At 45.0% G+C, this 25,321-nt stretch overlaps 14 protein-coding genes across 14 annotated transcripts; 4 read left to right on the plus strand and 10 right to left on the minus strand. All coding sequences in view use genetic code 12, as the record gives it.

Annotated features, from left to right (window-relative positions):
- Positions 1 to 4: 4 nt before the first annotated feature.
- PSN45_001476 (uncharacterized protein) lies at positions 5 to 2,128 on the minus strand (the record flags this gene model as incomplete). The annotated part of the gene is made up of 1 exon (XM_066157667.1): positions 5 to 2,128. One exon carries the CDS (start codon positions 2,126 to 2,128, stop codon positions 5 to 7), a length of 2,124 nt encoding a protein of 707 aa, XP_066013764.1.
- A 263-nt stretch (positions 2,129 to 2,391) lies between these two features.
- On the minus strand, positions 2,392 to 5,949 carry PSN45_001477 (uncharacterized protein; the record flags this gene model as incomplete). The annotated part of the gene is made up of 1 exon (XM_066157668.1): positions 2,392 to 5,949. One exon carries the CDS (start codon positions 5,947 to 5,949, stop codon positions 2,392 to 2,394), a length of 3,558 nt encoding a protein of 1,185 aa, XP_066013765.1.
- A 461-nt stretch (positions 5,950 to 6,410) lies between these two features.
- STD1 (transcription factor) lies at positions 6,411 to 7,436 on the plus strand (the record flags this gene model as incomplete). Its single annotated transcript, XM_006689882.1, has 1 exon — positions 6,411 to 7,436. The coding sequence occupies one exon, from the start codon at positions 6,411 to 6,413 to the stop codon at positions 7,434 to 7,436; it is 1,026 nt and encodes a 341-aa protein (XP_006689945.1).
- An 83-nt stretch (positions 7,437 to 7,519) lies between these two features.
- fcf2 (dTDP-fucopyranose mutase) lies at positions 7,520 to 8,206 on the minus strand (the record flags this gene model as incomplete). Its single annotated transcript, XM_006689881.1, has 1 exon — positions 7,520 to 8,206. The coding sequence occupies one exon, from the start codon at positions 8,204 to 8,206 to the stop codon at positions 7,520 to 7,522; it is 687 nt and encodes a 228-aa protein (XP_006689944.1).
- An 80-nt stretch (positions 8,207 to 8,286) lies between these two features.
- Positions 8,287 to 10,938, minus strand: FRS2 (Phenylalanyl-tRNA synthetase, beta subunit, cytoplasmic; the record flags this gene model as incomplete). Its single annotated transcript, XM_006690397.2, has 2 exons — positions 8,287 to 9,409; positions 9,455 to 10,938. 2 exons carry the CDS (start codon positions 10,936 to 10,938, stop codon positions 8,287 to 8,289), a joined length of 2,607 nt encoding a protein of 868 aa, XP_006690460.2.
- A 694-nt stretch (positions 10,939 to 11,632) lies between these two features.
- On the plus strand, positions 11,633 to 11,891 carry PMP3 (plasma membrane proteolipid Pmp3; the record flags this gene model as incomplete). The annotated part of the gene is made up of 2 exons (XM_006689880.2): positions 11,633 to 11,799; positions 11,861 to 11,891. 2 exons carry the CDS (start codon positions 11,633 to 11,635, stop codon positions 11,889 to 11,891), a joined length of 198 nt encoding a protein of 65 aa, XP_006689943.2.
- Positions 11,892 to 11,915: 24 nt separating this feature from the next.
- Positions 11,916 to 13,391, minus strand: LPD1 (dihydrolipoamide dehydrogenase precursor; the record flags this gene model as incomplete). Its single annotated transcript, XM_006690394.2, has 1 exon — positions 11,916 to 13,391. The coding sequence occupies one exon, from the start codon at positions 13,389 to 13,391 to the stop codon at positions 11,916 to 11,918; it is 1,476 nt and encodes a 491-aa protein (XP_006690457.1).
- A 2,376-nt stretch (positions 13,392 to 15,767) lies between these two features.
- PSN45_001483 (uncharacterized protein) lies at positions 15,768 to 16,521 on the plus strand (the record flags this gene model as incomplete). The annotated part of the gene is made up of 2 exons (XM_066157669.1): positions 15,768 to 16,196; positions 16,510 to 16,521. 2 exons carry the CDS (start codon positions 15,768 to 15,770, stop codon positions 16,519 to 16,521), a joined length of 441 nt encoding a protein of 146 aa, XP_066013766.1.
- A 152-nt stretch (positions 16,522 to 16,673) lies between these two features.
- On the minus strand, positions 16,674 to 17,597 carry PSN45_001484 (uncharacterized protein; the record flags this gene model as incomplete). The annotated part of the gene is made up of 1 exon (XM_006689877.1): positions 16,674 to 17,597. One exon carries the CDS (start codon positions 17,595 to 17,597, stop codon positions 16,674 to 16,676), a length of 924 nt encoding a protein of 307 aa, XP_006689940.1.
- A 128-nt stretch (positions 17,598 to 17,725) lies between these two features.
- Positions 17,726 to 20,089, minus strand: PSN45_001485 (uncharacterized protein; the record flags this gene model as incomplete). The annotated part of the gene is made up of 1 exon (XM_066157670.1): positions 17,726 to 20,089. The coding sequence occupies one exon, from the start codon at positions 20,087 to 20,089 to the stop codon at positions 17,726 to 17,728; it is 2,364 nt and encodes a 787-aa protein (XP_066013767.1).
- Positions 20,090 to 20,714: 625 nt separating this feature from the next.
- On the plus strand, positions 20,715 to 21,419 carry PSN45_001486 (uncharacterized protein; the record flags this gene model as incomplete). Its single annotated transcript, XM_066157671.1, has 1 exon — positions 20,715 to 21,419. The coding sequence occupies one exon, from the start codon at positions 20,715 to 20,717 to the stop codon at positions 21,417 to 21,419; it is 705 nt and encodes a 234-aa protein (XP_066013768.1).
- A 111-nt stretch (positions 21,420 to 21,530) lies between these two features.
- Positions 21,531 to 22,922, minus strand: PSN45_001487 (family 17 glucosidase; the record flags this gene model as incomplete). The annotated part of the gene is made up of 1 exon (XM_006689876.2): positions 21,531 to 22,922. One exon carries the CDS (start codon positions 22,920 to 22,922, stop codon positions 21,531 to 21,533), a length of 1,392 nt encoding a protein of 463 aa, XP_006689939.2.
- Positions 22,923 to 23,870: 948 nt separating this feature from the next.
- Positions 23,871 to 24,566, minus strand: BOS1 (protein transport protein bos1; the record flags this gene model as incomplete). The annotated part of the gene is made up of 1 exon (XM_006689875.1): positions 23,871 to 24,566. The coding sequence occupies one exon, from the start codon at positions 24,564 to 24,566 to the stop codon at positions 23,871 to 23,873; it is 696 nt and encodes a 231-aa protein (XP_006689938.1).
- An 82-nt stretch (positions 24,567 to 24,648) lies between these two features.
- On the minus strand, positions 24,649 to 25,263 carry FMP32 (Protein fmp32, mitochondrial; the record flags this gene model as incomplete). The annotated part of the gene is made up of 1 exon (XM_006689874.2): positions 24,649 to 25,263. One exon carries the CDS (start codon positions 25,261 to 25,263, stop codon positions 24,649 to 24,651), a length of 615 nt encoding a protein of 204 aa, XP_006689937.1.
- Positions 25,264 to 25,321: the final 58 nt, after the last annotated feature.

Here is a 25,321-nt window from a genome sequence, read left to right on the forward strand (position 1 = left end):
TAAATTAGAAGATATCATTCTCATAGGGGCAATTGAGACTATTGTGACCATCACGCTCACAGAGGCCACACCAATTGTCCTTACCGGTGCTTGGATCAGTGTCATTTTCTGGCTTGTATATGGGTAATGAGTTAATTGTCATACTGTCATGGCTGGTATTATCGCTAATTCGGTTGGTGATAATAGAACCTTCCAAAGCCCGCTCCAAACGCACCTGGAGTTTGGAGTTTTCGTTCGTTACTCGTTGGAGCTCTTCTTGTTTGAAGAACACCTCGTTATTATGCAACCTGACCATCTCGTCAATGTTGTCTTGAAGTTCGGTCAACTCTTCGATGGTGGGCCTAGCATCGAGTTGCAACCTTAACTGCTCTACTTCTTCTCGGAAAGTCATTTCGTTCATCGCGGCCGCGTCATTAATGTTTAAGGAATCCAACTCTTTCGAGAGCGATTCGCCTAGTTTTTGTTCGAGTTCTTTTATAGTATTTTCTCTTTCACACAAAAGTTTCTGAGCTTCCAGGACTTGTTGCTCGAGTAGAGTGATGTGGCTGTTGTCCGAGGTGTTAGTCCCATCGAGAGTTTTAGAGCTTGCAGCTTCAAGCTGCTTGATCCTCTGTTTTTGGGTGGAAACGGTAGAATTGGTTTTGTCAAGCTGTTGCTGCAAGGCCTTGATCTCCTGGTCTTTGAAGAAAAGGTTCTCTTCCAATTCTGTAATCCTAGAGTTCTCATCAGGAATCGTGTTGTTGGTAGCCTTGACTTGTTTGTCCAAGCTATCCTCTAATTCCATGATCTCTTTGTCTTTAGATGCCAATTGGTCTTTTAAGTCGTTGATAGTATCGTGTAATTTGTTGATTTCAGGGTTCTTATCTTCGAGTTTTTCGAGAGAATGTCTTCTTTCGATGTCTTGTTTCAATTCAACAACCTCTTTTTCAAGTTCCAGACTTCTGCTTTTATAGTGAATCAACCCTTCGATTTCCGCTTCAAGATGCAACACTTTCTCCTGTAAAGCACTGGAGTTTTGTGAGGGGAACTTATGCACCTCCATCAACTGACCTGATAACGACTCAATTTCTTTCTGCTGGTCCAAAATGACTTTGTTCAACTCCTTCGTATCATCCTGGGATTCTGCAGACTCGAGCTGGGTTATGCGGATATTCAAGCTGTTCTCTATTTCCTGTTTCTGTGTGCTCAACTGGTTGAAATTCTCCTGTAGTTTCTTCAACTGTTCAGATTTGTCTTCAAAAGTGCTCTTTTCACTAACTTTGGATTGTAACTCTCTGATCTTGGTCTCGTAATAGGCCTCGTTGGCCTCGTAAGTGTTGACCATGATATCCAAGTTCTGTCTCCAGTCTTCTCTTGCGCTCTCGAATTCGTTTCTGATCTTTGATATCTTTCGATCTCGTTCGTCTAGCTCGCTCTCGTATTGTTTCAAGATCGGTTGCAACTCTTGCACCGTATCCTTCAATTCGTTCAAAATCGACATTTTTTCTACCATCTCCCGCTCTGACTTCTCGTACTTGGAACGCATTTCCACCAATTCCTGTTCGAGATAAGACATCAGCTCATTACTGAGTCTATTTCCGTTATTACCATTCGCTGAAAAGCTTCGCAGGTTTGCAGTTCCCAGCGTGTTGACGACAGGACTGCGGTTGTAGGAGCTCACACTCGAGGTCCGTGGTTTTTCGCTGAACAGGGTTTGGCGCTTGTTAACAGAAATTGAATTAGATGTGTAGCCTTGAGAAGAGTAAGGCCGATTGATTCCAGGAGCAGAGTTGTTCACCAGGTAGTTGGGCGAGCTCAATCCGGAGAACGTGGGTATTTCATCATCCAAAGTATCGTTGTTGAAGTTGAGCGTGGCCTCATTGATCATATCTCTTGTATGGTCTATTTGTGGATTGACAGCTTTAAGCCTCTCAAACGGTAGAAACAACCCAGACATGGGCAGTTGGACCTCAAAGTACTTGAACCCCTCGACGTCACCGCTGTTTTTACCCCGGGTAAGGGCAATGGGCCCAAGAAGCTCTATTCCCGCAAATATTCCGGTTTTACCATGGATCAGACCGTGATACCTTAGTATACCCTTGCCTCTTGTTCCAGGCACATTGACCTGCGAGCCGATATGTTCAACCATACTATGCAGCTTGTTCAGAGGAAGAAATTAGAAGCAATGGATAGTGGATGGCTGCTGCTTGGTAAAAGTATGTTTAGTGGAAACAAATAAACTTCTTGTTGCAAAGACGAAAAAATATCAATGCGGTTTATTTACGTTTGCAAATCGATATAATGCGAATTAGACGAAATGTTTCTGTACTACATAAATCGAGGCTGCGTTTCAAAGTAAAATTAACAGGTACCCCTTTGTGCTGTGTTGTTTTGGTCGTCAATTCAATGGATTCACTCAAGTTTCTGCAAGCTGATGAACTTGGGCCTCAAGTTGATCTGCTGGCCTACGTGCCATCTGGCAGACGGAGCTTTCGCAGCCGTCAAACTAAGAGCCCGCGGCTCCTTAGGCTGTTGCAATTTAGTTTTGGCTAGTTTGGCGGCAAGCTCGTCCACCACTGTGGTTTTGTCGCTAATAAGTGCGTTGAGTTGGAACAACAACTCTTTGACTTTTTCCACTGAAAGTTCTGTTCCTTGCACTCTGGCCTTGAGAGGCATCATCTGTGATATCAACTGGTCTTTAAGGTTATTGACAGTCTGGAGCTTAGTACGAATACTCTTCTGAAGCTGAGTGCTGCGGTAGTCCAATGCCGAGTACCGCGCGAGATCCGATGGGTTGTGGCTTTCATCCGCAAACATCTGGAGTTGGATGATAGCCTTTTGGATTTGATACTTGGTCATAAGCAACTCTTCAGTGGATTTGTCGAGTTTTTCAAAGTGACTCCACTGTTGACGAATCTCCTTCAACGAGCTTGACGTCTCGTTGGACGTGTCTTTAAGGAGTTGACGAATCTGCCTGATCATGCCGAGTCGAAGTGGCATTTCATGATCAAGAGCTGTTGTGACCTCCAGTGAGTCCCAGTCTTCAGCACAAAGATGGGCATCGAAAGCGTTGTGTAGTTCCTCCTCGTTTACGGAAAGTACTTCCATATTTCCACGGACGTTGTTTAATATTTGGTCAATCATATCGAGGATTTCGTTGTTGGTGGATTTGAGGTCTCTGGTTAAACCACCAAAGTAGTAATGCGTGGGTTCATACACTGTATAAGCATCATCCTCCGAGTCGTTGAAATCATTCTCCAAGTCGTTGGAATCGTTCCCCGAGTCGCTTCTCTGGCTGTCATCACTCGGGCCTAAGTCTTTTTCACTTGGCTCTGATCTTGGTGCCTCCTGCTTGGCTGGCTCTTTGTTCAATTCGAGATTCAAAGACCCAAATTCTGCTAATGCATCGGTTTTCTTGTGTCCTAAAGTCTTACCCAATCCAGAGGTGGTATTTCCTGCTGGCTTCAAGTCAAATGTAGAACCAAAGTTGAATGGTGATGAGCTGGGCTCTTTGTGATTGTCAATGCTGGCAGCACCAAGAGTACTGGGCTTGGTTAAAGAAGCAAAAGGCGATGTGGATGGCTCTTTCTTTTCACCCATATTGGCGAAACTGAGGTTGCTTGACTTAGTCAAGTTGCCAAAGGGGGCATCGGTTGGTTTAGGTTCTTCGATTTTTGAACCAACAAAAGACGATGGGTTAGCTTCAGCCGGTTCCTTTTTCAAGCTGGAAAATATTGATGAAGTGGTTTCCTTTTTATCATCTATCTTGAGACTGCCAAATGAGAGGGAGCTGCCAAATGGAGACTTTGTATCTGGCTCCTTGTCTTTCTTGAAGCTACCAAACGCAGAAGGTTTAGATTCCGGCTTGGAGCTGCCAAAGGGAGACGGGTTTACCTCAGTGCTAATACTTTTGAGGCCACCGGAGGGTGACTTAGATCCTCCTAAGGGCGAGGGTTTGGTGTTTGGGTCATTCTTGAGGTTTGAAAATGGTGAGGATATGGAGGGGTTGCCCAGTACACTTCCAAAGGGCGAAGGTTTAGTTTCCGCTTTATTGGTGAGACTTCCAAAGGGCGAAGGTTTAGTTTCCGCTTTATTGGTGAGACTTCCAAAGGGAGAAGGCTTACTATCCGCTTTACTCGTGAGACTCCCAAACGGAGAAGATTTAGTTTCCGCTTTATTGGTGAGACTTCCAAAGGGAGAAGGTTTAGTTTCCTCTTGACTCGTGAGACTCCCAAACGGAGAAGATTTAATTTCCGCTCTACTCGTGAGACTCCCAAAGGGCGAAGGCTTACTATCCGCTTCAGACCCACTTCCGAACGGAGAAGCACCATTTCCTCCAAAAACATTCTCTTTCTTAGTGCTTCCCAACGGCTCACTAGTGTTCGCAAAGCTTGCAAAACCACTTCCTCCACTAGTTCCTTTGGTAGAATTGCCAAAACCAGAAGACCCGAAAGCAGCGCTCGAGCTTCCAAAACTGGTAGAACCAAAAGCAGGTTTAGATTCAGAAGATCCAAAACCAGTAGATCCGAACGCCGGCTTGGTCTCAGTGGTTCCAAAGCTGGTAGAACCAAATGAAGGTTTTGACTCGGTGGATCCAAAGTTCGTGGATCCCAAAGTTGGCTTGGATTCTGTTTTCCCAAAACCGGTTGAGCCGAATGATAGTTTTGTTTCAGTGGAGCCGAAACTAGAACCAAAGGCAGGCTTGGTTTGCAAGCCTCCTAAACCAGAGCCAAAAGCAGGAAAACTTCCGAAACCGGAAGACGATCCAAAAGGTTGTTTCGATTCGGGTACTTTAGTTTCAGTATGACTTGCTGTTCGAACTAACGAGTTCAAGGCAGACTCTAGCGAGACACTGTTATTCTTAACAGCCTTAACATCAAATATCCACCACGATATTAACAGAAACTCCTGCGTGAACACCCAAAGCTTGGGTAACCCTATAGCCTCATCTAAAGCATTTGTAAGGTTTTCTGCTTTGACATCCTTATTGGACAAATCCACTGACATGCCTATCGGAGACATGTCATCTCCAGCATCATTCATGGGAAACGTAGATGCCATCAGATCGTCGGCGGGCATCAATATATACAATTCATCGTCGTCTTTCTTCAAAACAGCATTTACATCAGTTGCACCACCGGAAGTTACAAAGAAGAGACTGCTGTTTACAATCCATCCGTTCAACTTCAGAAAGTAGTAGTAGTTCATTCTCTCACTGGATCCGAAAGGAACAGCCACATCGGCCTCTGAGAACTCTTCAGAGTCGAGGTTTAAAAAAAATGCTTTGGTGTTGATTTCACTGTCCTCATCGAATGAAAAGGATACCAACAATTGATTTGGCAACAACTCAAAAATGTTCACCACAGCCACATCCGAGGCATCTTCTATATGTGGAAACACAAACGACCTTGTCATTTGGCCCGAGACATTGAATATTTTGACTTCTTGGTTGTCTGCGGTGTAGATGGTTTGGCCATCTGAAGACCATGAAGCTTCCACAGCCTTAGATAAAAGATCCATCTTCTTTGTAGTACCATGGAACAATTGCAATGTTCCACCCGCTATGATGGCCGTTGCGTCGCTGACAGGGGAACACAGTACCACTTCCGTGTCATTTTCTTGAATCAACACACCAACACTCTTGTCGTTAGAATCGATGAACTTGATGCCATTGCTCCCCAAAACATAGATCTTTGATTCATCGTAGTTGTAGCACACTTGAGAGATGAGGCCAACACCAACATCTATAGTTGAGGCGGCACTCACGTTGTTGCCATTTAAATCAGATAAATTTCCAAGCTTAAGCTCTTTCGTATCTGAACATACAAACGTTTTCAGAATATTTCCTAGAGCAAACAACCGTAATTTCTGCGGGACGTCAGAGAAATCCAAAGCACCGTCGAAAACCTTGACACCTTGTTCTTCTCCAACAAGAGAGAACCCAAAGTCCTCAGTTACTAACTCTGACATGGGCTTGTTTTGTTGCAGTTGGTTTTTTTTTCAGGTAGGTGCGAAAAGCCTACATCAACGGAAATAGCAGATAACAGTGAAGTATGATTTGACGACAGTACTAGAACTTTGGAAGGTTCTCAAATAAAGAATTAGAGTAGGTCAACCACAGGGAACATGCAGGTGCTTTTTGAGGACCTTAGAAGGCACATAACATGAGTTTCTCACATAATTCAGTATTCTGAACCCCCATTTTCATGGTTCCAACTTCTATGTCATCTGCTTCACTCCACATATCTATCAACCTCCCGCTCCACCTAAAATACATCCTCTAATCGATCCCAAAATATACACATCTCCCCCAGATCCCTCGGAGTTGTTTTCGCAAAAACTCTCCGCAAACGTTGGGTAAGCGGAAGAACTCTCAAAAATTTTTCCAGGAAAAACACAATTAAAAGGGGAAACTCGAACAACACCAAATTATGTTTGGCTCACCCTTTGTAAGAAGTAATGGGCAGCTGCTGTCTACACCTCCTCTGCATTTCAAGGACAGTGCCAGAAGTGCCATTTACCAGCGGTTGCCCCTGGTATCTCTGCCCTCAGCATCCTCCATCCGATCCGCACCTTCATTCCAACAGTACAATAAGCAGATCCACCAGCACCATCTGTTCAAGTCGCTGAACTCGAGTATCTTCTCCAAGCGGTCTGCACGCTCGGCTCCCTCTCGATATTCGTCGTCCAGTGTCACAATTCCCGAGGATAGTGAACCTGTTTCCACTACGGTGGAGCAGTTTGTGAATGATATCCAACTTCATGAAACTCACTTCCAACAAGAAGTCGAAAACGGCATAGAACGCAAAACCATTCTGTTGGACGATGATACCGACGAACTTTACAAAATCTCGTTGGGATCGGGTCTCATGTACCAAAACACTCCTGAGTCGTTGATCGATTGGAACCTAAATGTCACCCGGTGTAAGTTGATCTTGATACAAATGCCCATGGTGTCTGCTGTTCCTGAGTTGCACTACTCGCTGGGCTCATTCCCACTACTTGTGGGAGACCTTGCACAAACTTGTCATCTAGTGTTGATTCAGCCGCACATACCCGATAAAGAGCTCATCTACACGTTATACTCATCAGATCTTTACCAGGAACACAATTTGGACGCCGCCTTCAAGAAAAGCGTAGCGGAAATCAGCGTCAAACAATCCCCCTTGCTTCAAATCAACTCACCAACCAAAGGAAATCAAGCACCTATAACGTCTGCTGATAACCAAGCGGCTTTGAAATTCAAGTACAAGGAAATCGCCCTTCGAAATTACCTTATAAACTTGGCTGCTGCAGCCACCACTGCACACGAATACAAGATCCGATCTGATGAGGTCAAGAAACAGCTCAACCAATCTACTGGTGGGAAAAAGATCAAATTATCAAAGGATGATAAAAAACGCTTATGGGATCAGGTTAGACTGGACGTCTTTAAAAGAGCTGGCTTAGAGGAATAAGACCCCAGGAACTTGGATGTTTTTCATGAATCATTTATGTACATACCACTAAATACGAATACGAATTTCAAATGGAGTTATGTTTAATACTTCTTTCTCATGCTCTTGACCTTCTTATAGTGGGCTTTACCTCCACTAGTTTTATGTTTTTGAATCTCGCTGTACTTTCTTTTAAAGTACTTCTGCGAGTCGTTGTCATGAAGAATCTCGTCAACGAGCGAGGTTCCACGCTGCTTCTTGGTCATCCTCGAGTAGAATTCGGTATTTCCTTCTACAATAGTACCCATCTGGAAATATTTAGGAGTCTCCCACTTATCTTTCTTGTAATGTCTTTTGGGGTCCAAAGCACTTCTCTGCTTGATAATTAGCAAGTCCCTCTTGATAGAATCAGTTATTTCAGGGGCTTTCATGTTGAACCATTTGCTGCCACTGTCGTCTGTCTCATCTTTCTTTGGTGCCTTTATGATTATAGGATCATTAATTGTGACTATATCCTTCTTTGCCTGTGGTTTGAGGGTGGTTTCAAGATTGGCATGGATCTTAGGAAGCCTGTCCACCCGCTCTTTGAGTTGTGTGAAACGGTCTTTATTGGCGTTGGGCGTATCTTCGTTAGATTGGGTCTGCTGTTTGAGGTGGTGAAACAAGCTTTCTAGACTCATTTCATGATATGCTTGGTGATCTGAGACTATAGATTCGGTGGTGGAGGGGATATCCGTCTCCGAGACTTCGGAGATGTGTTCCTCGTGCGTGGAGGTGGTGTGTGGAGCCATTGATGTTTATAAAAGTAGTATACAAAAAATGTTAAGAATAAAAATTTTGAGATGAGCGAGCACCCATAGTAAATTTTCAGTCAGATGGTCTTGATACTGTCGTACAACTCATCATCGTATTTATCTGGTTGGCCAGCATCCTTATCAGATGAGCGGATAGGAATGCTGAGCTTGGCATTGGCATCAAGAAGAACTTCTTTGATGTACCAGAGTTTCCTCTTCTCGTCCACCAAATGCGTTAGTTGTTTGGTAGCGATCTTGTTGACCCTCTGGCTAGTGGATAACTGATTCAGCAATTTTTGGTGTAATTTTTGTAGCTCACCCAAGTCTATAACTGTGTCCTCACTTTCATCTTCAGGTTGCATTTCCGTGAACGCATCAATGGCATTCTTCAATTGGGGCGGAAGTTTGGTATCGTTGTCTTCAAACTGTTCGTGATAGTATGATTGGTACCTTTTCATGGCAATTCTGTACTGTTTGGAAGTAAGGGGAATACGGTAAAGAGTTTTGAACTCGTCCGAGGAATCGCTGACAATGTTCAAGAAATCATTCGAAAACCACCACGGCACTCGCAACTCGTAGTCATCTTCTATCATCGATAAAAATTCCAACTCTGTCACCTTGTCCTGGTTCAAGAAGTTGGCTTCCATGCGACCTTTTTTGACCCGGTCTCTATTTAATGTCACGGCATCCCGAAGAATGTGCAAGTCATGTACACCTTTCACGTGCTTGGCCAACGCGTCTGACCTAGTGAAGTGCTTTTCACATTCGGGAATTGGACAGAAATATGGCTTTTCTCCCGTGTGCGTACGACAGTGAGAGATCAATGCAAACCTAGACGGTTGTTCAACACCGTAACGAGCACATCCTTCCCAGAGACACGAGTATTTGGTGGGCGTGTTGACAGTCAAGCTGTTTGTGTAGTTCAAGTGTTGATTGTTCAAGTGTCTTACTAAAGAAGGCAAATTTGTGTGTTGGCTCTCCGGGCAATCAGTCCATTTACAACTCAAGTCATCTGAATCTGCCTTATTGTTCCGTTTTTTTGGCTCATCTTCGTCGTCATCCTTGATATCGGGTTCATCTAAAGCAACAGATATCGATTCGGGAAGGGGTTCTGCGACCGGTGTTATAGAGTGCTCTGTGGGTGGTGCTTCCATGCTGCGCAATAGGTTTAAGTTTGGAAAACTAGTTTCGAAAACGCGACTGGTGGTTTTTTCAACTTGTATTAATTACAGCATATATACTTACACCAACAACTCATCCAATCTAGCAGCAGGGTTGGTCTCAATAAAGTCCAAGGACACCTTATGGCCCAATAATTCTCTGATATTGGAAACATTGTACTTAATCATGGTTGGTCTCTCCAACGATAATCCCCATCCTAACACTCTCAAATTCTTGGGTAATCCCATAGCTTCTAACATTTCGGGTCTGAACATTCCCGAGTTACCAATTTCCACCCACTTCTTCAATATCTTATGGTATGCAAAAATTTCCATCGAAGGCTCGGTGTATGGGTTATAGGCGGCTTTGAATCTCAAGTCAGTGACCCCCATCTTACCAAAGAAATCTTCCATGAAGCCAATCAAGTCACCTAAAGTGATGTCGTAACCAGCCATGACTCCTTCCACCTGGTGGAATTCTGCCAAGTGAGTGGCATCCACGGCCTCGTTTCTGAACACTCTATCGATGGAAAAGTAACGCACGGGCCTGGGGTTTTTGGCCAATTCCTTCAACATGTGAGAAGAGATGGAAGTGGTATGAGTTCTCAACACCATTCTCAAACTTTCCTCCAACTTCCAAGGATATCTGTAACCTATGGAGCCGTATTTTCCTTCTTGGTGGACTTGTTTGACATTTTCCAAGTATTCCTTATCTTGTGGAAGTCCTCCAACTTTGGGGTCCTTCAAGTAGAAAGTATCCTGTAAATCTCTAGCTGGATGTTGTTGAGGAACAAACAATGTGTCGAAGTTCCAGAAACCTGTATCAACGTATTGGTTAGAAGGCATTTCTATGAATCCCATGGAGAAGAAGATTTGTCTGAATTCTTCTCTAACTTTGTTTAAAGGATGTAATGCTCCACTTTGAGGATAAACCCCTTCGGAATTGAAGTTATATGGCTTGAACTTCTTGTCAGCCCAGGTGTTGTTGGTAATCATTTCACTGGTGATGTCAGTTTCGAGACTGACGATTTCTACCGAAAATTTGTCGGTCTTGGTGATTTTGTAACCCACAATCTTGTTGAGAGTAATCAATTTTCTCTTTTTCAATTCTGTGAGTTCTTTCTTATCTTCCAAAGTACCGGATTTCTTGATGATTTGCAAGTTTTGCACCACAGAATCTTCTGGCAAAGATGACACTTTCGAAACCAACTTATCACTGTCCTTGGCAATCCACCCATTCTTGAAGGCTTTACCTTGACCTAGTTTACCAACGGCACCCAACTTTGAATTCACGTCCGAAATCTTCAATCCGTCGACGGACTTGATGACTTCTTCCAACAACCGGATTTCGTGGGATCCATTCACCAAGAAGTCTTGCGCTTCTTTGGTCAAGTCCCATTGTTCGATTTCGATTTTGGAGAAGTTGATTAATTCCTTGGACCACAACGAGGTCAAGTTAGAGTGGAGGGTACTGGCATCGAGCGACTTGAGCTCGGGACACTCCAATGTGTTTTCGACCGAGCCGTACTTGTCAACAACCTTTAAGATGTTAAGCTGCAAATCTGCCATGGTTGAGTATATGTTTGAGTCCTTGGTGATAAATTTTCAAGGACGCTGAGAAGTCGCGGGCGGGTGTTAACGCGCGATGTGAGTTAACCTCAGACCTGGGGGGAACTAGCGGGGACCCCCCTGCGCTCGTGCCATGTAGCTCAACCCAGGGGGCCACCGCCTGACCCAGGGGGCCACCTATTCCTCTTGGAGTTCCCGAGGAATCTATAGTTCAGTGATGTCCTCCCAGATGGTCCAAAAACTATAAACATTTCATGACCTGACTTTGCATACTGTAAATCTTGCTGCATTGGCCATTTGCTCAATAACCTCTATAAATGCCGAGCTCAGTTACTATTGCTTGCTCGTTCGAGTGTTGCTAAAGTTCATTTTTTACGGTTGGTGTGCGAGTTTCCTACTATCTCCAGCACAACAGGAGTTCATAATCAAAGGCTGCAAACATCTGGGAGTCTGCACAAGTGTAGTCATATACGGAGATATATTAACTAAAAATAACTAACTAGGCTGGTGGAGTTGCTTTTGAATGATTAATGTTTAGGTTTGGTTTCCTTGCTGAGTAGCCAGGAGAAGAATTACAGTGCGGCTTAGCAACATCAACCACTATAAATTGGAACACCAGCCCCCTGAAATTTGTAGTACAGAAATAATTGTTTTGTTGAGTCTTACCAATAAACATTAATTTCAATACTTTGCAATGGCTGTTACGTGCTCCGACATCTTCAAGTTAATTTTCGCCATTATCTTACCTCCATTGGGAGTGTTCCTTGAAAGAGGATGTTCTTCGTCCTTGTTCATCAATATCATCTTGACGATTTTAGGATATATCCCCGGTATCATACATGCGGTTTATGTTATTATGAAGTATTGATTTCCTCATGTATTAGTATGTACACAATATACGCCTACGCGAATACTTTTGTAGTTATGGTTTTGCCGGTTCGCATTTCATTTGATGGTAAATATATTTCACTATGGACCTAGAAGTTAATAGGCTTGTCAAAAGTAGCAAGGGCTGCTTCCTTGAAGGCTTCACTAAGAGTTGGGTGGGCATGACAAGTTCTGGCCACATCTTCGGTGGAAGCACCGTATTCGAGAGCCAATCCACCTTCAGCAATCATTTCCCCAGCGTTAGGACCAATGATGTGAGCACCCAAAATTCTTTGGGTTTCAGCATCCGCCAAGATCTTGACGAACCCGTCAGTATCCACGTTGGTCTTGGCTCTGGAGTTGGCGATGAATGGGAATTTACCAACCTTGAACTTGATACCTTGTTCCTTCAATTGTTGCTCATTAGCACCAACCCATGCGACTTCAGGATGAGTGTACATGACAGAAGGAATGTTACCGTAGTTGACGTGACCGTAGCCAGTCTTGATGATTTCAGCAGCAGCAATACCTTCTTCTTCGGCCTTGTGTGCCAACATAGGTCCAAAGGTAACATCGCCAATCACTTGAATGTGTTCATGCTTAGTTCTGAAGTTCGAGTCGATGACCAATCTACCCTTTTGATCAACTTCCAAACCTACATTCTCAAAGTTCAATCCAGCAGTGTGTGGTCTCCTACCAATGGCAACCAACAACACGTCGGATTCCAACTCTTCCTTTTCACCAGACTTGACGTTTTCAACCTCAATCTTCACCACATCTCCTTCTCTGACACCTTTGGTGACCTTTGTTCCCAACTTAAACTTGAGACCTTGCTTGGCCAACAACTTCTGGGTCTGTTTGGCCACCTCGTCGTCCATACCAGCACCAATGGCGTTTTGAAATTCGATGATGGTGACTTCGGCACCTAATCTCGACCATACAGAGGCCATTTCTAAACCAATGATACCTCCACCAATGATGGACAATCTGTTGGGGACCTCCAGCAATTCCAAGATCCCGGTCGACGACACGATTCTCTCTTCATCGATCTCGATTCCAGGGAATGGAGTGACCTCGGAACCTGTGGCAACAATGATGTTTTTGGCTTCGACCGAGTAATCTTCAGCTCCGTCGAGGGGTTTGACATTGATATTGTGCTCATCAATAAAAGATCCAGCACCTTTCAAGTAGTCGATTTTGTTCTTTTTAAGTAACATTTCCACTCCACTGGTTAAACCAGTAACAGCTTTTTGTTTGGCTTTTTGTAAGTTTTCCACGTTGACCTTTACGTCTCCAGCAATGTCGATACCTCTGCTCTTGGCCTCGTGTTGGATTTGGTGGTACAAGTGCGAGTTGTTCAACAAGGCCTTGGAAGGAATACATCCGACATTAAGACAAGTACCTCCCAACGAACCTCTTTTCTCGATACAAGCGGTATTGAATCCTAATTGGGCAGCCTTAATGGCCGCCACGTACCCACCGGGACCGCCACCAATGACAACGACGTCGTAGCTTTTGGATGAGGCGAACCGAATGAACTGGCCCAAATTGAATTGTCTAGACAGTTTGATGTTTGATCTTAACATTGTTTCTAAATTGATGACAAGGATTACTTGAGTGAAGATTTTATATCAAAAAATGGTTGGTAATTGTCCGAAGAACGCGAGGCCGGGGCACGACCGGCCGGGGCAATCACGGACGATAGTTGAGGATCCGAGTGGGTGTATGGGTCAAAACTCCCCGGGCGGTCACGAGTGGACGGTGAGGGAGTGATGAGCTAAAAACACCGGCTTGAGGTGTACAGGTATATTTGGGAGGGGCAGTGAAGAGTGGATCGGGTGGTGTGTAGGAGAGTGATGCTTTGAAGACACTCCGGGAGTCGCGGGGATGTTGGTGCGGTGAGCGACGGCGCCAAAGTTAGGGCGAGGGCGCGAACTCTGGCACCAGGAGGAAGCCAGCACCGCACCACCTCCGCCCCTTCATCCACCCTCGTCACGGTGACCTGGTGGTAACCTGGTGGTGGCCTGGTGGTGGCCTGGTGGTGGCCTGGTGGTGGTCGGGCGGTGAGTCATGGGAACATCGCCTACTCAATGATCGGACTGATCTCAAGTCAAAAACAGCCTCCACTCCCCCTTTTCAACAACACTACCACCACAAACCCGCATTTGTTCACCAGGATCAGACAATATTATGCCTTGATTCCGCACCTGGCGATCATCTGCGTGGGTGCGGCTCAGGACTGTCTGCGAACCGTCCGCTAAACCGCCATCAAATCAGCTTTGAGTTGGAAGATGTTCTATTGCCGTACAACAGACTAAATAAGGTTCGGCAAGCATTCCACATTGTTGACCATGGTGAATTATTACATGGATTTGATCACATGAAATTCCTTAACCGGTCAAATGAATCTTTCATGTCAGGAACCAATGGTTCGAATAGATTAAATCACCTTCACAACCAAGCTAAAAAATATATCTGGTAGCCTTCGACTACACTTTTCACGAACGATAGCCGACGCCAATACAATCCCGGTAGAGTTTTCCGTGCCTTTTGCCCCCTCTGCGGTATCAATGTCGCAATTCCAGGGTTGCACCATTTCCCAAAATGGAATAATTCTTTACCGGTGAATCTACTTCCCCTATGCTATTTGACACGGATACGGTGGTCCACACCTCTGTAAACAAGATATCAACGCGGCTTTGAGATTGGTCTGGGTGTATGCAATGGCCCACAGCAACTTGCTGTCCGCCTCTGGACATTATACAAGTCTGATGTTCTTATGGAAGTGTTTTATCGTGTTTTATATGGGCGATGTTTGAAGCCACCCCAGGAGGCCAAGAGATATTTTTTTCGGATTGGCAAAAAGGTAAGAGACGGCAAGAACATTTTAGGCTTTTGAGTAGCAGTAACTATTGTGGACATGACTGGTATGGCCATAAAAAGGTGGATTGAGCCACAAATGAGATTTTACTAACAGTTTCGGATCTTATACATAGCTTCTATTGTTGTAGTATTTGGGGTTTGCTTATTAATGTGGGGGGGTTGAGTAGCGTCGAGTTCTGGACTTCGGTACTACCCGATAAGCGACACTATGGTTAGAACCCCTCATACTCTAAATAGTTGTTTCTGGTGCTCAATCTGCGGGAAAACCTAATTCAAGGAATACTTGAAATAGGACTACCTATTGGTATATGCGAGTTACTCCTTTTCGTATCTTTATGAAAGTACCCTTTTTGATTGTCACTTCAAGTGCTAGATGATCCTACTCTATGCATTTACCTACCGTCCACCCCTGCCTCCTACAGCGGGCCTGTCGCTTGCGCCGATCTGATCCACCAAATCTACTAAAGTCCTGAACCTGAAAATGCGACATCCAATTTAGACAGGTTCTGCATGAATATCAATCCATACACAAAATCCCGATCCCATTAAAAAACCAAACACCCTTGATATTAGGCCTACAGTCGACCTAAAACATCCCCAGTCCTAAGTAGAATAATAAAATAACCGACTCGGGCACTAAAAAAATGTAAGTTTCAACTGCACAAGTGTAATTGGGTTTTGTGTCTAAAAATATCCAAGGTTTGCACTAGACTCCTTTTAATGGGCTTATTACGACATACCATGGTAATACTCTTCGTATGAATTCTAGAAAGCCCTCCTGTTTGATGTTCAACAAATAAGCATCTTCCTGCCCATTTCTTGAAATGGACACCTAAGCAAAACCTTTGAAAATCAAAAACAAAAAAATCCCTCCATAAAAACTCTTCGTTTACCATAAAGGTGAAAATTTGAAAATTGTTTGGAACCTCTGCACTACTGCATTTTTTTATTAACAATAGAGCGGGTTGTGGTGTAACCCCGTATAATTAATTCCTTGCTGTTTACAAAATCGTCAGGGTGGAAAATTCCTTTCATATATCCCCAATTCTTGTCACATATTCCTCTCATCTGATATCCTCATGAACATTCACTTGGCTGATTCGTTGGAAGAGTTCGATATTAGCTATATCGAATCCTACAATCAATGCGTTCTGTCGGTTTATTCTGACGACGCCGACGCCTTAAGAAGCAGATCCAATTCCATCTCCTCTAAAACTTCCCAATTAACCTTACTGTCACCGTTGATGAACAACCCCGATGACTACTCCACTGCCAAATCAGACGCCAAAATCCTGATTTTCTCCGACCGAAAATTGAAGTTGACGTCCAAGGACGTCCAGGACTCTGAACGTACCTATAACGTCAAAGATTTTAAACGACCGCCATTGAAGCCCCTGGCCACCTTGGACCTGATCCCATGTAAGAAGACTTTGAGGCGAAATATGGGAAACCCTTTTTATCGGCCTCCACCTCCTATTCGAGCCAATTCCACAGGATTTCCTCCCTTGGTGAATGGCAGCCCCGTGAAGAAACGGAAGCTTTCAATTGACCGGTCAATGTCGTCGTTCGAGCTGTTGCTCTCATTGGCGGAGCGACAGCGTATTGACTCAGAGAATGAGGCCGACCACGATGACCATCTTCACCACCATCTTCACCACCACCTGGCAGGCCACTCGTGCCACGATCTCCACGACACCGATGTCCTGAGCTCCAGCTCGGCTGACGGCAGCACTCTGCCACTTTCATGACCCCCACGACTTGACATCTATAGACCCTGTATTTTAATGGACACTGTATTTTACCTCATTGTAATCTACCTAGAGACAGAAATAGTAGTATATATATTGTGTCGACGACGGCTGGTGGTGCAGATAACTACTCGTCACCGGCCATTATCATCGTCGTAGACGGTGAACGGGTTTATTTCCTGTCATTCTGTTTTCGAACAGTACGGCCATTTTGTGCTAACGGCATTTTTTAGGGGTTCACGGACACACTTGGCTTATCAACGGATCCAACGCCTGTGGCAACGTTTCAGCAGCATCTCCTCGAAACCCCCATACACCTTCTTGCTGTCCATCCACCACCGAATCCTCAATATCTGTATTAAAGATAGCCACCTTCCCACCCTTATACCGCACTCTGTCCACGTACCCGTTGGCCGGATACACGGTGCCACTGGTGCCGACCACCAACATCAAGTCAATAGGTCCTTGTTCAATAAACCCATCGATGCGGTTCAAGAGCTGGAGTGATAGACTCTCTCCAAACCACACCACCCCTGGCCGGAGCAAGTCACCACAGGCGGGGCACCGTGGGAGCTCGCTGTCGTCGAGCTGCTTCACTGGCGTGAATTCGGGCGACACGCTGGCCCCGTCCGTGTCTTCATCTCCATGCATCAGCCGCTTGCGACCACTACGATCAAATTCTTCCTCTGTTCCCCCCAACGCCGGCGTCAACGGGTCGACAAAGTTGTCGTGGTCTACGTAGTTACAACCGAAGCTGGTGCACCGTAGATCGAATAACAGTCCGTGGATTTCGTGGAGTTTATGTCGTGGGGTTCCTGCTCGTATCAGAAGCCCATCGACGTTCTGAGTGATTGTAACAAACTCCACCGAAGGAACCTGCGAGAGCCGTGCTAACGCCAAGTGACCGGAATTGGGATGGGCTTTGAGGGCCGCGTGCCGTCGGTACAGGTAGAATTGCCATACCAACCCAGGATCAATGTAAAACGCATCTGGGGTTGCAAGATCAATCATGTTGAAATTCTTCCATAGACCTTGCGAACCTCGAAACGTCGGAAGTCCCAGAGAAGCCGATAGTCCGGCTCCCACAAGCGCCACTATACGCTTGCTGTGCCGCAAATGGTCCTGAAACTCCATCATCAGCTTGTTTAACCTGGTACTCATTGTCTGTAAATATTACGAGGTTCGCGACTACTCTACAAAATGCTTTGTCTTGTCTGACTTCTATATGTATTCCTTGAATGCCAGTATATCGTACACAAACTAATCGTCCAACTGGTTTTATTTGATGTTTATACTTGTGATGCCTTCCAGTTCAAATATCGGGCAGAATGGCCCACCACAGACGCATCTTGTGATACAAGCCGTTGCGCCAAAAGCACCGGTGGGGAACGATACCAAACGATTTCAGTCACACCCGAACCATCTGTTCTCCGTCTCTTGGTGATGCCATCACTAACTGCCGCAAGGCTTTCGGTATCTTCTATCAAGTACGACACCGTGCCTCCTGGGAGCACCTTAGAATGACTCGACGTAGAGGCATGAAAGTTATTAGCTTGTCCCGAGCCACTTGGGGTGGTTTGACGACGGGTTGGAGCTTCGAACCGGAGCCTTTGAGGACCTGCAATGTATGGTTTGGGGGCAGGAGGCGTTGGTTTATACCGATTCATGTCATAAAATTCTTGGGGAGGTGATTGAGCCAATCCACTAGCCACAGGTGGAGCGAGCACCGCCGATGTGACGGACGGGGCCCCGGCAGCTGCGTAATAGCTTGATACTCCTCCGGTGAGCATGGGATTGGAAGACAGAGGGGTATAAGCACTTCCATAACCAGGTACATTGGATCCATAGCCAGCATTGGAGCTTGTGGCAGGATACCCTACCGACTTTGACTGGGAAATAGGCGTGAAGAGGTACGCCTTTCTGTTGTTGACCACATCATCATTTTCTGGACTAGCAGTCACGTTAGGACTGGTGTAATATTGTCCCAAGTCATCGTCTCTATCAGGTTCCCGCAAGTATACTGATCCTACAAGTGGAGGAGCATTTGGATGGGCTCCCTCCGTCACATTGGGGATAGACATATTAGTGTCCACCCCACTAGGAAGTAATGCCCTAATTGGGGACTCGTATTTGATTAATTTTCGGGGTTCCCGTAATGGAATCACTGGTGGTTCAGGATGGTCTCTTATTTCATCTGGTAAACAAGCTCTCCAGGTTCTGATTCTATTGAACACATGGTTAGACTCGTTATAACGGAATTCGCAAATGAACCAAGGAGAACCTTCTGGAATGACTCCTTTTTCGAGATCTCCCTTCTGGTATCTGGTCAAAAACACCACATAACATGGCCCTATAATTTCAGAAGCTATATGGTCTCTGTATTGTCCAGTTTTGCACACTTCATTCAGGTAAAACAACCGGTCATACCTATGACAAGTTTGTTCAGCACGGTAATACCAGCATGCATTGAAATACTTGGTGCCATCTTTCAAAGACCAGAGACGGAAAATTTGTCCCACTGTAGGCTTATCGGGTTCATTAGGGTTGTTAATAAGCACCCAATCTCCAACCCGGTAGATGTATCCATTGACTTCAAGCGAATCAAGAGGGAACCTCACAATCCCATCACCCCCAGGGGCAGCAAACGCCATCAACTCTTGTTCCAGCCGTTGTAATTCCTGAGCAATCATATTTGTGGCTTCTTGTTCAAGCATGTTAAGATCTTGGAATATCTGGGCAGAGTGGGTACCATAAAACAATTTATTGTTGTAGAATACCAAGTTCAAATCCGCCAAAAACTCATCGACGTTGTTATACTTACGAGTTCTCAACTTACCCTTAATCTCGAAGAGGGAAACAGGTTCTGATACCACCTTATAGTACTCAGGATACGAGTTACGATCTGGTAACCGGTCAAAGAAGGGGATGTTAAGAGGTACTTCGGGTCCATTCTTAAGTTTCTTCAAGTTCTTCAAGATTAACTTGATGCGGGTTTCGTATGGTTTATCGACAGTTGGAGGTCTACCACGACGAATCCCAGTTTCAAGGCCAGTGATGTGTTTGGAAGATTGGGCATATGGAGAACTGTATTGAGGGCGCATACCTTGGTATATATCACGACGAGGTTGGGGTGTCATAGACTGATACTCATCATAGTCATCATCGTCTCCTTGGTTGTCACCGTAATCTTCATCCTTAACGTCAGGGGTGGCACTTTCCAACGGAACCAAGGGCTCATCATCCGCTGGAAGTGGACCCAAGTCGGGATAATGTAACAGCTCATGATCAATAACTGATTTATCTTGAGCTAACCTGGGAATAATCCTGTCTTTCAAATAGTTATCCAAAATCACAGCATGAGTATACACCCGAGATTGACGCTGGTTGTACAAACGGGCGTTCCAAGTGATTTGGGTAAGATCCTGGATGAACTCCTGGCCAGACGTATAGCCGAATTTCTTAACTTTTTGTCTCACACTGTGAAGGGAGATTGGGTTCTTAATGTACTTGTAGTAGTCAGTGCCTGAACGCAAAGGAAGACGCTGAAAAGTTTCGAACACTGGGAACCCAGTGGAGTCTTGTAGTTCAAGAATCCCATCGATTGAATGATTCAACCGATTCCCGAGTTTCTTGCGTTCTCTTTCGATAGACATTTGAAGGTTGGTTTTAACTTGTGTAGTTTTTAATGTTTTGACGCGAAAGGTTTTCGGCGAGCACGGGTCGCGCACGATAGAATCACGTGATTAATATTCTCTCTTGTCGTGCCTGTGATCTTGCAACCCTAAGCAGCATCAGGAATCGGTAATTTGGGTTAATGACTAACCATTGTACCATATTGACTGTTCATGCACTTATTTTGTCTTGACAAATCCCCTGTTAATTACATCAACATTCCATCTTAAATTTGTCCAATTATCTTCTTCTCACATCTTTGTTGCTCTCCTTACAACTAACAATAATGATAAGAAATGTAAAAATCGCGGCAACGACAGAAGCCAGCCATTCTCATATATATATTATTGACTAGCACCAGAGATCACATGGTACCATAGAGCCAGTCGCATTGGACTCAGAAGGTCCAAATGAACTAGATAACCGTTTTCTCGGGCTCCAAGGCCCCAATAGCCGCCTCGTTTAGATTACTGCAAAATCTTGAAATATTAGCCTTTACGGTATTACCCAGCCGCACTGCTGCTATTGTTTGAACACAACCGAAAATGAGATATTCTATAAGAAAACTTGAATCCGCCCTTTCTTGAGTCGACTCATCTCCTGACGATGAATACCTGGACAATAGTCTTGGCGGTGGAATTAATTGTGTTTGTGATTGCATTACTCGTTACGTTCTATGTCCTTTTTGCAACCTACCAGTACTTGAAAGAGAACGACCTTTTCTACCTCCATGTCTTGTTTCTATATCCCAGCTTTTGGCAAGCATTATCAGCAACCTTGGGATTGGTGTACATTACCCAGGCTTGGCAAGATGTATGGTTTATTCTTAATAGTTTCTTTGAAATCCTTGGAACTGCCTTCACGCTTGTATACTTGAACCGTATTCTCAAGCTCTATTTCAGGAAAACCGGCACCTCATACTCATTGTTCAATTATCCAGTTCTATTCTTTGATCTAGCAGCCGTCATTTTGTGTCTAGTGGGTCTCATACAACTCACATCCACCTTTGTGTACTATAAAGCTGGAGTTGTGGTGTTGACATCATGTTTCGTTATACTCGAGATCGTGACGATAGTGAATCTTCTCAGTTCTCCCCACAAAAAGTTCTTTGGATTAATTACAGTTGCAAATACCCTTATGGTAGCCAATGGGGCCTACTATATTTATATTGCGTTCAACGAAATCATGCTTTTTCAATGGGCCAACTACATTCTTTTCGTGGTGCTTGTGTTTGTAACCAAGTTCGTATGCCTTGCCATGGCCCCTTTTATGGTCAGCAGCTTAACTTCCATCGGAGGCAAAGAGGAATAGTACATTCATTAGACTATACACATCATAGGTACTTACATTACATAGGTTTAATGGTTAACAAAAGGTTATAAGACATGATTTTATTAGATCTAGTGGTCTAGATATAGTAATCTACGCAGCAGGGTCTCCAAAGATTCCCCAGTGCTGTTCCACATTATATGCTCCTGGGTCCTTCCAGTAGTCGGTGTAAGTGGTGAACATCAACACATCATCTCCTAACGTCTGTCCAATACTTTTAACAGCAGCCAACTGGTTGGCTACCGATGGCACGCAGGATCCGTATGTATCTCCCTGAGTGGGCCAGCCAGACTCGGTAATAAACACCTTCTTGCTACTTCCGCACACCGATTTCAAGGCTGCAATTTGCTCTTGCAACCATGGACCAGAATTGCTGGGATCAACTCCTCCGTCCCAGAATGGGTGGCAATTGACAGCAAGATAATCGGAGGCATCACACAACGATGGGTTGCCCTTCACCGCCACCAATGTGTCCACTGAAACAAGTGAGCCCGTATAGTCGGAAGCATTACTTTTAAACCACGCGCGGGCAGTCTGCATTGCTGACACTATTTGCGACGCAGTAGCAGTGCCAGCATTCACCAACTCGTTCCCAATCAGCACCGTATGAATGGCATCCCAGCCTCTGGTGGATCCTTCGACCGCCGTCTTTAATGTCAGCAAGTCGGTATTTATGCTGGAATCGTCGATATTGTAGATCCCCACGAAAACCTTCTGGCTCGAGCTGATGGTTGCAAGAACATTGTCCACACCTGAGCAGTCGACCCCGTAAAGACGAATAATGCCGAAGGCCGACAACACGTCCATGTCGTGTTGCACTTGAGACTGTGATTTGCACAGTCCGGACTTGGTGTAGGGAGAGTAGGCAATTCCGGCCCCCAAGGCTGCGTACGTTTCGACTTGGTTATAGTCAGACGGAGTTTCAGGTGAGCTGGTGGATGTCAGGCTCAGGTCCGAGTCGGTACTAGTAGTGGCAGATGCTACCACGGAAACGGAAGTAGAGGCGGTGGCAGCGGTGGTGGCACTGACCTGGGTGGTTTTTCTCGAGGTTCTGCCGAAAAGGGTATCAAAGAGGTCAAATATGCCATTGTCATTGTCGTCACTAGAAGAAGCGGCGGCGGTGGTGGTGGCAGCGGCCGCAAGGGATGTGGTGGCAGGGGTTGCCAACGACGTGGTGGTGGCGGCGGCGGTGGTGGTGCTATCGTCGTCTCCACTGAGCCATCCTCGGAGCCCACTGAGAAGACTGCCAAAGAGGCCACCGGATGATCTGGTGGAGGTGGCGGCAGCAGTGGTGGCTACCGCTGCAGCAGTCAGGGTGGTGGCAGCGGCAGTGGCCTGGATGTAGTCTGAAAGGGCCAAGTCAACTGTGGTGACCAACGTCACGTAGTCGACATCTCGCTTGTGGAATCGCTCATCTTTAATGGCAGCTGCCGATACGGTTGACGCTGCCAACAAGGAAAGAAACACAGAAGTTTTTAGCTTCATAAGGAATGGACCGATGAGTAGCTGAAATAGACCGGGATTGTGGGCAAAATTCCTAGTTTTATATAAAACGACGACGGTGTTGGTTAAGAAATCTAAGGTTGACACATCTTTAGAAATTGCCTAATTAGGCAATGTAATGGACCATGGTTGCAGCACTGCCTGAACTTTTGCGAGCCTAATAAGGAAATTTGTGCAATGTTCTTAGTTCTTGGGGTATGACCTAATTAGGCAACAATGGATGGGTAGGCATGATCCATCTAGGGGTTGGCAAAATGTCTTCTCCCTTTGGGGCATCGGTGCTTTACAACCTGTTTCATGAAAGTGTTGATACAGTAGCTTGTGGGCGCGTGAAATTCATACCCTAGACTTTGCATCCCCACAAAACCAAACAAAGTTTAGACTGCTTCAATAAGTGCTCTACTGGAAGCATACTTGACCTTACAGAGGGAAAGCCTTTGGGATGACCGAAATAAATTCTCATTCATAGGTGATAATTAGTGAAATGGGACATAGTAGGCCTCGCATCAACAATGCCAACAGGATTCTCACCCTCTCCTGTTAATGAACCATGTTCTCCTCTTATAACAAGGCTCAGCTCGAACTGTCTTGTGGTTTGCTCAAACTAATGTCGCATTCATGGAAACCTGCGACGGTTTTCCAACGCAATAGACTTTTTCTTGCCTAAATAGGGCATTCCTAGGGCCAGGTTATGAGAAAACATGTAAATGGGGTTGGCTTTTACGGCCATAGTGTATTGTGTAACCTAATGATTAGGAGCATGCTGAATTTCACTACCCCAGCTGATCTCAGCTCCACTTCCCCGTTAAATAATAACGGTGGGGAGGCAAATCATCTCATCGGTTTGCACCAAGTTTGATAAGCTCCTAAATGCTCGCGGTGACAATACTTTTGCAACTTGATTGTCAATATACTGAGTATACATTATGACTATCTAAATATCTTCAATATATACCAGAAGCACACAAACATAATTATAACACCACCCCAGAAGAGCCATTTATCCTGTCTGGCTCTTCTCTCAATGGTTCTTATAGTTGTTTGGCTCACGCCAAGAGTCATTAAGCTCAGTTCAAACCGGGCCCCCAATTGCTGTAAGATTTGGTTCTGCTCCACTATATCCTCGAATGCTTGCTGTCCCATCTCCAAGATTTGGTCCAACTGCTGTGAACCTCTTTGTAGAGCGTTTTTCTCGTTGTATAGTCCTTCCAGGTACGCCATGCTTTGCAGTTGTTGTTGCTGGGATGCCGGCTCGGATCCCCCTGTCTGATCATATGGATTATCAGAAACATGCTGAGTATGACGACGGCCCAAAAGCTCTTGCCTATTGGATTCATGAATGGTGCTCTCACGTTGAACTTTCAAGTCATCGAATTTCCGGGTGAAGTCTGCCAACTCCTGTTCAAATCTCTCCAATCGCGCGTCATGTTTAGCGATACTTTGGTCTTTAGCATTCTGTTTGATCAAATCACCATACTCTTTGACGGTCTTGCGAAACGACGTCAACGACGTGCTGATAGAGCCTTGCAACGAAAGAGGAGACGTCGAAAGATTCTTCTCAAACGATGACAAGTCCTTACTGAGAAGCTGCGTCTGCTTTAGCCCGTGATTGTATAATGAATTCATACGTGGCTACTGGTGATGATGCTGGAGGAAAAACAAAAACATTGAATTAGGTGCGCACTAAGGCAAGGCAACCAAATGCAATTTAACCAAAGAAACGAATAAATGCCAAAAGCAAGGCAAACGTACCAGAACTCACACCGATCAACCATTGCATGACCTGGGTTTTGACCTGCTTGATTTGCATTTGCATATTGGCGATTTCCTCGTCAATTCTGGTGTAAGTATCTTCGATCTTCAGTTCATGAGTTGAGTTTTCTTCTCTTATCCGCCCCTTTTCCAAGTTTAAGTCAAGCCTCACACCCGCTTGATTCTTGGTGATCTCCTCCTTTATACGGTTTTTAAGATTGGTTAGATCCGTCTTTAACTGCTCTTGTTCTTTCTTAAGGTTATTAAACTCAGACTTATCCATGGTCTGTAGCTCTCCTTTCAATTTGGCAAAGTCAACCTTCTGCTCATACGCAGTTGACGATAGAGTTTCTTTGGTGACCAAGTTACGGGTGATCGAATAGATTCCATCGTTAATGGCTTTGTTAACAATATTGACGGCTGTTTCTGCTTGTTGCGCGTTGAACCCCCCATTTTGTTGAAGCGATTGAACAAACTTCTTGGTGTCGAACTTGGTGATCGACGATAACCGTCTGGCCGAACCCATTCCGACTTGTAAGATATTCTTGTTTTTGACTGCTGTAGTAAACATAGTGTGCTAGAAAAACTAATGATAAAAATGGAGTGCGAAATTACTTCTTCACATCTCC

The sequence above is a fragment of the Yamadazyma tenuis genome, chromosome 2 (assembly GCF_029203305.1).
Source record: "Yamadazyma tenuis chromosome 2, complete sequence".
NCBI lineage: Eukaryota > Fungi > Ascomycota > Pichiomycetes > Serinales > Debaryomycetaceae > Yamadazyma > Yamadazyma tenuis.